The following is a 12588-nucleotide window of genomic DNA, read 5'->3' as shown; positions in this document are numbered from 1 at the left end:
TCAACGGAATTGCAACAAGAATGCAAGTGCAGTTGCTGATAAATGTTAAGAGACTTATTCCTGAGAAATACATTATTTTAGCAAGGATAAATAGAGCTGATCCAGTCTGACCTGAGAGCAGATATCTGCAAAATCTTGTTCTCCATTCAGAGTAACTCAGAGATGTGGAGAACATGCTGATGTCTGCTGGTGTTGTATTATAGTATATCAGGTATTCACTCTATGGGATTTTCAGAAGTGCTAAACATAGGTTCCTTATCTTCAGCTCCTTGACCTCACTGGAAGCAGAATCCATGTAGTGCTGAGGCTTTAAGATTTCCCACACATGAAGGCCGTGAAGTATATTCACTGAGATAATGCAAAGGAAGGGTGTGCTCTGCCTTGGAAGCTTTCCCCCTGGTAAAGAAGGTAAAAGGTTCAATCACGAAGAAGTTAGTAGAATGGTGTTTTGTCATGATACTGTGCTGTACTCCTCTACAATTCTATATATCTGACAGCCAACTCTGCGCTGTCAACATGACTAGCTTTTCAGAGGAAGGACTAGACTGGTAAGCACAACTCAGGAATATGTGCTGGAGATTTAAAAAAAAAAAAAAAAAAAAGAAAAAGAAAGCAGTTATTAAAGCAGTTATTTAATAAGAAAACTGCCTGTTGTAGAGAAGTAAATAGGGTAATTAAAACTTTCAACATTAGAATACAGATGAGGAAATTAACAAGACTTTGGCCTTAATTCAGTTGCGTCTAGTCTTGAATGATGACATCGTGCCTGTGTGTTTCAAGTAAGGTGTACTTTATGTATGTACAAAAGTTATATATTTTTTGCAGTGAGATGCCTCTAAGACTTGATGTTTGAGCTGATGAACTGACTCGATGCCTTCAGGCACCATGATTGGTGATTAAACCATGAAAATATCCTGTTTACCTGTTTTTGTAAAGGCAAGTGGTGTTTTTTCTGGTGTTTACCCATGGGGCATCCCCTTGGAAAAGTAAGGTATGGGCTTCATTCTTCATTATTTTCTAAAAGAGACTGGTAAATACATGGCTAGCAGACATTATGGCGTTTATCTTCAGAATTCACTGACTTACCAGGTTGCTTGTGCTGCCTGCTTTGGAAGCTACTCAGGTTTGACTTTTCCTGCTTAATCTTGTCCTTTATGCATGTGAAGTCTTTTGCCCTGATTGCCAGAGATGATACAAAGAAATCTGAGTTAAAATGTTCTAAAGGAAACTGAACAACTAAACCAGGTGAGAGCAATTTCTTATTTATGCAGAACCTATATTTTTGCCTGTAAACCCTGTGGGTACAGTATTGGGGATGAGATTCCATCTACACTTGTGTTCTGGGAGACCTTGTAGGGCTGGTCAGTAGAAACTAAATTCAAAGAGGGTTATTCAGGGACTAGGGAGAGGTTGTCCTGATTTCAAAAGTGTCTGTGGCCAGTCAGGGCAAACTGTTGTTTTTTCCCTTTGTAGCTATGAGCAAACAAAAGAAGCGGCCTTCCTTGTGTGCCCTTTTCTCTGAGATTTTTGTAGGAGTACTGATGTGACTTGCATGTGATCATACCACATTGTAGAACTAAAGGTGAGGAATGAAGTCTCTTTATTTCCTGTTTCAATTCATTCTGATGGCATTTGAAATCTTTACTATTGCTCCCATTTTCTGTCCTCCACCCTCTGTAATATCAGACACAGCTACTTTCCTTTCTGATTTGGGAGAACTGGGTGGAACTCCTGGGCTGTGGAGCAGGGGCACAGTTCAGTCTGGTTGACTTGAAGTCTGAAGCCAAGTTTCTAACTGTGATAATAAAAAGCACAGCATTTAGGCTTTTGCCTAATATAAAATTATTTTGAAATTCATTATATCATCTTAGCAATGTTTTGCAATGGAAACAGGCCACCTGTTTATGCATAATTTGCTATAGCTTTGCTTTATCTTAACTGCATACAGAACTGTAAGTAAAGGCAGCCTTTGTATTAAAAGCATTTATGTTCAGTCTGTAAGGTGTGAAAAATACCACGATGGCTCATTAACAAATGTTGGATATTAACTTGCCTGGAATAAATGTAAGGAGACCATACAGTATTTATCACAATTACTGTCTGCTGAAAAGAGAGAGAAAATCCAGTTTTACAGGTCTGGGGAATGTCTTTAAGACAGGAGAATAAACAAATGAAGGATGTAGTTCTCAAAATTTCGTCTAGGGCAACTTGGCCAGCAGTATGGCAGCTGGTTGTTATAGTAGCATGCTAATTCGTTTTGAGTTGCACAGTGAAGACTGGTCACTCTGAATCCCAGTGTTTTCTTGAAACAGGAAAGTTCACTTGGTGACTTTGAATTTTAGGCCACACATAAAACAATGTAACCTTGTATTTAGGCTTGTATAGAATATAGAAGATTCCTTTCTCATTAGAGTTTCTCTGTAATTAATTCATCTCTTTGGTATTAATTCCTTGTTATTCTTTTCTTGTATTCTGAATCTACTTAAAGCAAAGGAAATCAGGTCCGACACCTGAAATATTCCCAAACCAGCTTGGGAGAACTGTCATAGTCTGGAAGGTTATATAAGGGCTTACATCTCAAGTGTGGGAATACAAATACAAGGCTGTCAAATTCTGGGATTATATGTGCCACTCGCATGCAACACGTTCTTATCAAAATAGTCTTGTTCAAGCCATGTCAGGAACCATTACATTTTTTGCACATGTCCTTGGTTAAACTTTGTTATCATTGCAGAGTAACTCAGCTCGCCCACTGACGAAATGGAGCACAACTGAATAAACAAGTGAGGACAATGTTTGTTTTTCAGATCCAGGGCTTGCTGATTTCTGAAGTAGCTTGCATTGTTGTGTAGTGCTGCTGAAAGCTGGAACAACGTGAGCTATTTACTTAACCTTGGACCAATTGCTACCCCAATGGAGAAGGAGGGTGAGACACCTTGCAAGCAACCGGTGCCATTTCGGCGGTGATGCCTTGGGCTCTTGGGACTTCCTGGAGCAGAAATCCTGCTGGGCAGCACTCGCTGCGGGGGCTCTGGTCCTGGCCCCCGCTATTCCTCCGTGAGTCAGGTGCGAGCCCTGCGTGTGCAGCGTGGGCTGTAAGAGCAGGGCCCTTACCTGGGGGCGCACGGGGAAGGTGGGGCTCAGCTCCCTGCATAACTGCCTGCGTGGGGCTCCGGAGCCTCCCCGCTCGCTTTCCTTCCTCCCTGCGGTGCCCTGTGCCCCCCAGCCCCGGTGCCGGTGAGCCTGGCGGGGTCCCAGCCCCCCGGCCTGGTGCCGTGAGGAGCCGGGGGGTGCAGCGGGGCCGTGCGGGCACACCTCGTCCCCCTTCCGCAGCCCGAGGCGCTGCGCTGAGCCGGCGGCGCCCCCGGCCCCAGCTGGCCCCGTGTCTCGGCGGCTCCCGGCCGCAGCCCGGCTTCCCCGGGCCCGTGAGGGGGCGCCGCGGCTCCCCGCGGCGGGTTGCGGGGCCCGGCCCGGCCCTCCCGTCCCCTCCCCTCCCCTCCTCTCCTCTCCCCTCCCTCACGCCCAGGGGCGGGCGCCCGGCACGGCCCCGGCGGCTTCTCCCGGTGAGCGGCGCCCGCGCCGCCCCCTCAGCCCCCTCAGCCTCGGCCCTGAGGAGCCCCGCGGAGGGGCCGCGCCCGGCGGTAAGTGGGTGCCCGCAGCCCCCGGCGGCGTCCTTCCCTTTCTTTCCCTTCCCCTCCCCTCCCCACCTCCCCAGCCGTCCCTTCCCCGGCAGCTTCAGCGCTGTCCCCGCTCCGCGGCGGGGCTCGGGGGCTGAAGTGAGGCGGCTGCGGAGCCCGTCGGGGCTGCCCGCGGCTCGGGCTGCTGCTCGGCCCTCCCCTTAGCCTCGGGTGCTTGGAGGGCTTCGGTGGTTTCCACCCGGGGCTGTCAGCACGGGGGCAGGCAGCTCCCCGCATCATCTCAGCAAGCAGCAGCTTTCGGTTGTCCCTCAGCAGGTCCCACAAAGGCTGGGGAGCGAAGCAGGTTCAGAAGCACCCCTTTGTGTGAGCTGCGTGTATGGCTGGTTACGCCTCAGCTTACTGATGCCCTCGTGCACATGCCGTGCAGCTCCCGGTTATCTATAGATTCCATCCCGTCTTTTCCCTCAGAAGGTTTCAGGCAGGATCTGTGGGGTTTCTGAAGCCGAGCCCCTCTGGGCAGCGCAAGCACAGCACGGTGCCTGGCCCGCATCCTTCTAGGGACAGCCAAGAGCGAAGGTGTGAACGGGAGGGTGGAAGCGTGCGGCAGCTGCTGCTTTGGCTGATCAGTCATGGTAGATAGAGCAAGGGGCTCTTAAGCCACGAGCACCAGCTGCAAAAGGCCCCAGAGTGGCGTGCTCACCTACTTAATGTCTGTAGGGAGATAGGGGGAAGCTCAACTATGATCTTCTGGGGATCATAACCTACTGAAACATCAGTGGGTTTCAAACTTTCCTATGCCCGCCCTTCGTCTCTGCGTAAGAAAAAGTTGCAGGTAGCATGAGCCTGATCACAGCTTGGGGTCAGCGATGTTTCTGTTCTGCAGTCATAATCCTTGAAGGCGCCACAGGGGCGGGGAGTAGGGGCCCCGATGTTGCGCCAACATGCCGGGCATTGCGGGCTTTCCCCGTGCCCTGGCTGAGGCATTCGCACCAAGCTCATCGCTCAAGCATGCGAGGGCCTTGGGATCAGTTACAGCAGCGGCCCTCACAGCTAGCTGCCTGCTGCTGAGCTGTAATTAGCCACAGAGCTAATGCATTTGGTGTGTACCCTTGAAATGGAGGCTTGGAAACGCAGTCTTTGGTCGTTCAGCACACAGATAATTACTGCAGGGTAAACCTGGGAGGTCAGAAAGGCATCCCTTGAGAGTTGTGTCTACAGCACTGATTCTATAATGAGACTGTGGCCAAACTGATTGCTCAGATGTTTGCTGCGTTTTGTGTCCATTATAGGCACACAGGTAATAACAGCTGCCTGAATTTTCCAACAGAAGAGAATTTGGACTACTGTTGCTTTCTGACTGGAAAAATGTTAGGTGAAAATAAAGATTTGTGGAAATTAGTACCATTGTGTAATTGTGCTGTAAGTCCTTTTATTTGAAAGCAGGGGATAAAAATGACTTGTTTTATGCTCTTGAAATTGTGTAATCTTCTGCAAGATTAAAAAAGAAAAAAAAATTCAGTGGAGATAAGAAGGGTGAAAGAGCAAAACACCTTAATGCTCGTAAGTATCTTGGTTAGTTTTAGCATAAAGCATCAAATAAGAAGACTGTATCAATTGATTTTATTTTTTTTAATCTTCATTTGGGCAGTTTTAGTTCTAAATTGTAGTAATTTCTTGCTAGTAAAAAACAGCTTAGAAGGGAAAATGTTTTACTATGGTCTGTTTCAATGCATATCTTGGGTTTTGCTTGAGCATAGCTATTGCTTTGTGAAGAGAAAGCATGCCAGAGAGGATGCTTCTGAGTTTGGCCAAAGGGGGTTTAGTGATTCAGTTTGTCAGGTGTATTTGAGAAAGTAAAATTATTCATCTCTTACTTCAGTCACTTGAAACTGGTTTCCAAAATAGCTACAGAAGATAGCTTGAGGAAAAAGTTGGTGACAAGCCAAATGATCCTACAGTTTTGTTCTCACCTCAGATTTCTATAATCTTTCTCTTATTCAGTGGTGGATGGATGTTAATCATGGATTCAACATGTGCAGACCAGTCATTGGTTGTCAAATAATTTGGTGCTAATGGACTGATAATTTACCTGCACAGGAAATACTTTTTTGAAAGAACAAATTATACCTTCCTTTCTTCTGCTTCCCTTGAGATGGATTCTGCCACTGTCTTCAGAATATTAATTTCTTATCCCCACAACATGAGCTGCACTAAAAAAGCACTTCTGTGCTGGAGTAAGAACATCTACCTCCTGTGTGCATAAAAGAATGCGTTTAAATCCATACCTTGGATCACACTGGAAAACAGTGATTTCTTAGGGTACATAAGATCTGATTTTATGGTATGACAGAACTTAGGAGCGTGAAGTGATGAGGCAGTAAATGTTTCTGGTGCCAGAAACTGGAACCTGGGAGGTCTGTATTCTATTTCTGGTTTCGCTATGGCTTTGTTACATGGCTGTAGGAAAATAATTTGCATAGTGTTAATAATACCTTGACATCTTGTAATATTTGGGATGTGTAAAAGGTGGAACTATTCTATGAGGTATCATAATGAAAACACAAGTAATGTGAATGCTGAGTAGCAGCTGGCCTTTGTAGTAAAATGCTCAGCACTAGGAATCCTACAGCAGCGAGACAGAAGAGATGGCCCCAGCGTGGGGCGGTTGAGGGAAAGACATGGCAGGCTCTGGGAAAGAGCACAGAAGGCTACGTCCTCTGCAGAGCTTGGTGCAGGCCTCTTAAAGCTCTAGTCTGGTTCAGAATGACCAAAGTTGATTCCCCCTCCCCCCTTCCAGTTTGAATGAATTCTGGGACAGACCCCAAGGGACCGGAAGGGTCCTTGTATGCGATAGAGGTGTTAGCATAAAAAGTGCATCAGAAAACAAAGTTGGTTGTTGCTATTTTCTCTTATCATGAGTGTATGACTGGAATGTATGAATCAATGCGTGTAAATACCTGAGGGGAGGGTGTCAAGGGAATGGAGCCAGACTCTTTTCATTTGTGCCCAGGGACAGGACGAGAGGCAACGGGCACAAACTGAAGCACAGGAGGTGCTCAGTATGAGGGAGCACTTCTCAACTGTGAGGGTGACGGAGCACTGGGACAGGCTGCCTAGAGAGGTTGTGGAGTCTTCTGCTCTGGAGATATCCGAAGCCCACTTGGGTGCTATCCTACACAATGTGCTCTGGGTGACCCTGAAGGGGGTTGGACCAGATGACCTCCAGAGGTCCCTTTCACCCTCGGTCATTCTGTGACTCTGTGACTTCTTTGTCTGAATGTGTCATAGATGAACAACCATCTCTAATTCAACGGTCAGCTTTCACTGATCAGCCTCGGGGAATCACTATGTGACTAAAAGAAATAAAATAAAATAAAAGGCGCTCATTCCCCCTTTAGTACTTGTGCTCTGTGTTTGCAAATGGAGTCCAACAAAAACTGTAGTTTCAATCTTCAACTGTGAAGTTATCTTAGCTTCTGAAGATCAACGTGCAGTGTCTGGGGAGGACTGTGTTTATGACTGAAAAGAATTTTTATTTCAGATGAATTTCAAGTGCATAAAGGTCATCTTTTATTATCTTATTCCCCTTGTGCAGTGTATTTGCTTATGACAATTGTCTGAGATCATCAAGTGTATGATCTATTTTGGGTACCTGCTGACTGTGACTGCTGGGTGAAAGCCAGCGAGAGAAATCTGCAGAAGTAATGAGAGTGGAAGGCAGTGTTAGACACGGGAAACACCAGCGCATCAGAGGTATGACTGGAGTCTGTGGACGCTTTGGAGCAATTTTGCGTTCACTCTTCAGAAATGAGGCTCTAGTCTTGAGTCGGGTGAGTGAATGGGGTCTTGGGTCGCGAGCTTGGAGCTTTGACCTTTGTGGAACAAGGTCAGTAAAAGGGATGAGAATTTTCTGGTTATTTTTGAGAAAATACTATGTGGATTATGTGCATCTGCAGAAGTAGGTGTGTTGTTTGGAGACTGCTGGGAGATGAGTAAAATTGTCAATCAAACAGCCTCTGTGTTCCCAGAGGCATATTGGGTGGGTTCCCCATTCTCAGAACAATGTTTTTAAGGCAATTTCTCTGTCTCTTAGGACAATGTTTTTCTTTTGAGGTGTGTTTGTATACAATGTTATTTATAGCCACGTACCTTGGATTCTGATGAAGGGAGTAGTCAATCTGAGAGATTTACAGTCTTTGGGCAAGTCTCAGCAACATCTCTTCATATGTGGCCAGTTTCATTTGCTTGACTTTCTCATGGGCTCAGAACTTGATCTTGCAAATCAGGATGAGCAAAACAGAATCAGGATGAGTTTGGGATTTTCAGCAAGGCTTGGCTTTGTCTTCTGTTTGCTTCTTCTGAAGTCTGCGGGTGTTGAGCTAGGTTTGCTCCAACACTTCAGAAAATGCCGTTCTGAACAACTGCAAACAAAATGATATAAACTTCATGTGAAGCCAATAGCTTAGAAGTATCCCAGTTATAAATGCTACTGAAGAGTTTATTTACCATAGTTTCAAGGCCCAAGCAGAACTGGTCAATGAGATTTCTCTGGGGATATGAAAGATTGCTTCAGAAATATGGTATTTACTTACAAAGTAGAATTTTAGTTGTTTATTTTGATTGAGAGGAAAGGGACATTTATATCCCAGGCATTAACAAGAAGAATGAAAATAATGAGCAAAGAAGCAGAATGGTTTCTGTGGCTTCACCTTGCAAAACCCTGAAAATACAGGAAAAGTAAGGGTCACTTAGAAAATGTCTGAGAAAATATGGGCAGGGAAAGTGGAAGTGACAAACACCATCGTAAAGCATCCAGCCTAGGCTCGGAAACGGAAGTGTTGATTTCTGCGGTATGCTTCAACAGTGATGTTATTCTGGTCTTCAGTGTCACAACCTGCGCAGTTTCTATTATTTGCTTTAGGTAGCCAGATGAGAGAGACCATCATTAGAGCCAAGTTAAAGGAGGGTTTTGGAACTGGGGCTTGGACAGATTTGTTAATGAAAAATCAATAGGCCTCCCAGCATCTGTCAGAGCCATCACATCTGCAGTGGAGACCTCCAGAAAGGCTGCTGAGGGCATGAAAGATTTTGCCGGGGGTGCTTTGCACCTCCCTCTCCTCCATGAGGTTACCGCAAATGTGTCAGGCGAGGCAAGTCGGCTGGTCGGGGCCATTGGGAGCTCCCTGCCTAATGAATGCCTTGGGAAAGGGAAAGGAGTGAAGGGAAATGAATGGTCACAGAGCCCCCCAATGTCTTCTTGTGCTGGGGAAATGGTAGTCCAAAAGGATGCACTGCACAGATACCGAGCGTATGGTGAGACCCATCAAGAAACCACACAAAGCTGTGCTGCGGGAGGGTGGAGGCAGGTAGTGGTGCTGCATGCCTGGTGGAGGGATAGGCATTCTTGATACCCCTTATTGCTACTGCTTTTTGAAAGAGTGAATGTTACTTCTAACCAATATCGGGGTAAGTGTTGGTGTAGTAGCCCCTCTGATTGAGATGAAGCAGTCAAAACATTTATGTTCTAACATGTAGTTTTTGTTAACACCAGCCAAAAAGCATATGTGGAAGAATGAGGAGACTGTTTCCCTTCCTTTGAAGGACTGTACTTGGAAAGGAACTTAATTGATACTCAACATGCCTCCAGTGTGTTAGAAGCCAAAGGCTTAAAGAAAGGGAGCGAGAAAACAAAGCAGCAAGTCTGTTCACTGAGGTGAGTGCATGACAAAAGCTGGGTGCATTTTGACAAGTCTGTTAGATTTTTACAACATATTTGCAGCTTATGATATTTGCTTATAGAGATTGGGAAAAGTCTTAAAAACAAACAAACAAACAAAAAACACAACAAAACAACAACAACAAAAAAGAAAACCACGTGAATTTTCAGCTTGGCAGAAGCCCTGCAATTGCTTTTTGGTACTTTGTCCTATTTTTTAATAAGTCTGATGGTTTATCAAAATAGCTGGCGCTTCTTGCAACACTGAATCGAGTTTGTTTCTTAAAGATCAAAATAGGTCTTTGTTTGCTGGTGAAATATGCTTCTCAGTGTGCCAAAGACTGCTATTTAAAAACAGGAGGGAGCTGTATAAAAAAATACAGAACCTGGAAGTCCCCAGTGCATGTGAAGCAAGAAGCATCTGGGATTCATAAGGAAGTAAGCATTGCTGAGAGTACAAATATGTCGCTAAAGCCCGGAGGCTTTAGCCTGGACAACAGCTGCATGGCTCAATGCAGTTAGATTCAGAGCAGTTATGATATGAGAGGTCTTACAGCTACTTTACTCAGTCTGATTTAAAGAGTGGATGCTGTTTGTGACATTGAGGATAATGCTAGTGTTTATCTACACAGGAAACACTAAATGCTGTAAACTGGTTGGTTGGTTACTGTTAAAATACCTTCTGTAAGCTTAACATATGTACCTGTGTAAGTATATCCCAAGAAATAATGTCTCTGATCTTCTTGTCTTCCAAAAGCAGCAGCTTGTGGATGACCTGCCCCAAAGAAGGTGGTGGGGGACAAGCAAGAAAAATAAATAAATAAAACCACACACACCCCAAAACACATGGAAAGACTGAGTTGATGAACATTGGTATGGAGGGTGTCACACTTGAGCATAATTTTGAAAAATCCACCATTATTCCGTGATTCATGCTTGTATTTCTGGCCAGTTTGTAAAAGGAGTATCATTTGCTGGGCATTGCTTTGTGATCTTCATTGAAGGCTTCATTATTTCTATTGTTGTATCTTCTGTCGACAGTCTAAATGTGGGACCAGACTTATGTTACTCCTGAGAGTTTCCTCATGCCTAGCACTGTAATACATGAGTGTTTGAGTAGCACAGTAAAGGTGAGGACATGCATATATCACAGTGAATTCTTTCTCAGTTTCTCCCTGCCCCCTGCATTTTGGAGCATCATTTCGGGAGCCAGGAATGATCCTTGCTGCCAGAACATCTCCAGGATTTCAATCTGCTGACTTTTGTATAAATAGCAAAGTTTTTTTCCTCTTTCCCTAGCTGCCTCATTCTCTGGTTAGCAAATCTAGAGAAGCTCTCTGCTTTGCAGGCTAACTTTCTTTGTGGAAAAAGCACCCTTCGAGGCAGGTTTAGTTGTTGTTTGTTTAGTATGGCCCAGCATAAGGTATTCCCAGGTCCTCAAATGTACCAGTGTGAGGCTTGTTCTTCCAGACCTCACAGAGCTCGTCAACTTAAAAGGTTATCTTTGGGAAATAAATTGTACTTTTACACAGGGTAATGCATGCAATAAATGCTGCTGCTTCTCTTTTTATTATTTGCAGCATCTAGCATGTAATAGGAGATGTTGTACTGAAAGCTCCCTAGATAGAATCACGGTGTCTTTTTGTAGCTGTGGTCTGCCTGCTGACACTTTGAATGAAGTGTCCTGCAATGCTGATATTTATACAAGCTCTCTTTCATGGACCAAAGATGCTTTATGTCTACAAGTTTGTCACATCATTAATTGTATGTGTATGCTCTCAATTACTTTGGTGAAGGGCACTTCACTTATAGGTGCTCACCTCTGTCTTGAATCAGGCTCTCACTGTTTGGCAGAGACTAATAAATTAATTCCTTTAACCGGTCAACTGTAAGTTCTGACATAAATAAGCTGCAATAGATCCAAAGTGCCTATATCGGAAAAGTTTTTTACCTGTTCTTTGCCTGTTGAAATGTCATGATGAATCTCCTACTTTCTTAATATTCTAGTGGCATCATCTTTGTGCATCAATGAAGAGTCCAAACATGGCTTTGTTCAAGCAACAGAAGGTGGAGGACGTTTATGAAATTGGGGAAGAGCTAGGAAGGTAAGTTTACAAGTGACACCACACTGTTGTAAAAGCTGAAACATGGGGATGTTTGTAGCATCTTAAAACAATGACATGATCAAAGCACTGCATGACAGTCTAAAGCAATTTCAATATATTACAATAGAAACACATCCCTTTCAAAGAAATACACTGTGGATATTTATTATTTTCAGGTTAAGTGTGCTAACTTTTTTTCCTGTTTCCTTTCTTGCAACTAGGACAACAGAAGGTACGTTTACATTGTCTTTTGTGGATAAGTGTCATCTTTGTCTGTGCTTTAGACTGAGTTCACCTGTCTGCTCTCTGAATGAGCTGGGAAGCAGGAAGCCATGCTGCTGTAGTCACAGATGCAGCCCCGTTTATTTGGCTTGTTGTTATGAACAGCGCTGCACAGCCTCCGGCTGGCTCAGAGCACTGACAACATGTTAATATCTGCCTGCAAAGCATTGTGTATGTGTTCCTGAAAAGAATAGTCCATCAAAATTTCAGCGGGACAGGTTAATGCCTTTATATAGCTTTTAATCTATAAAGGCTTATCCACAGGTATTAATTATAGGTGGAGTTAATGGGCTATTGCCAGGCTTAAACACCATGCTGGATTGTGGGCTGGATGACACAGGGCTTCCCCAGTCACTTAGCAACTTACAGTGCTCTGAGTGAAGATAGCTGGTTCCCATGCAGTGTCCAACCCTCCGATGCTTTCTTTTTAACATGCAAATTGTTGAATTAGGGCTCTACAAGTGGTGGCTTCCTTCCCAACATCTGGCAGTTCATTTTTGATAAATGACTGTGTGTGTGCAATTATCCTTTTTCAAGGGCTGATGATTTAGTGACATTAAAACACTTCACTTGAAGCTGTTTCCCAGCCATTTTTTTATTTTTATTTTTTTGGCATTTGCAGCTATTTCATCTTCTGAGTTGTTTGGAGCATTTCTTTATATGTGGGGTGTTTATATTATTTTTCTGCTCTCTTCCATCTCAAGAAAGCCTCAACTCATAAATTTTCCATAGCTGTTTGCTTTTGAGCGATGACTGGTTTTGAGAATATCATCCTGAAAGTGAAAATAAGACAGCAGTGAGCATTAAAAAACTGCAGTGTGAATGCAGCGTGTAGAAGTTGTGCTTT

The 12588-nt window shown here is 44.4% G+C and overlaps 2 protein-coding genes across 5 annotated transcripts in view; both read left to right on the top strand.

The window, feature by feature from the left end:
- The window catches only part of TBC1D2B (TBC1 domain family member 2B), a 46922-nt gene extending 37595 nt beyond the window's left edge, over positions 1-9327 (top strand). The window contains exons 14-16 of one of the 3 annotated variants that reach the window (XR_014318245.1): positions 826-1582; positions 2808-3066; positions 9190-9327. The gene's annotated coding sequence lies outside the window, so the exon portion shown is untranslated. Of the gene's footprint in view, positions 1-825; positions 1583-2807; positions 3067-7233; positions 7365-9189 lie in introns of those variants that run through there. The other 2 variants (XR_014318247.1, XR_014318246.1) reach the window with 2 other exon arrangements.
- DAPK2 (death associated protein kinase 2) overlaps positions 3543-12588 on the top strand; it is a 40613-nt gene continuing 31567 nt past the window's right edge. Inside the window, exons 1-2 of one of the 2 annotated variants that reach the window (XM_082768961.1) lie at positions 3543-3641; positions 11362-11459. In XM_082768961.1, the coding sequence (XP_082625087.1) occupies positions 11383-11459 (77 nt within the window). In that variant the 5' untranslated portion in view covers positions 3543-3641; positions 11362-11382. Of the gene's footprint in view, positions 3642-9211; positions 9352-11361; positions 11460-12588 lie in introns of those variants that run through there. The other variant, XM_082768960.1, reaches the window with a different exon arrangement.

The sequence above is a fragment of the Aythya marila genome, assembly GCF_965140915.1.
Source record: "Aythya marila genome assembly, chromosome: 11".
Taxonomy (NCBI): Eukaryota; Metazoa; Chordata; class Aves; order Anseriformes; family Anatidae; genus Aythya; species Aythya marila.
The sequence above is the reverse complement of the archived record's forward strand: the minus strand, read 5'-3'. Positions and strand labels throughout refer to the sequence as shown.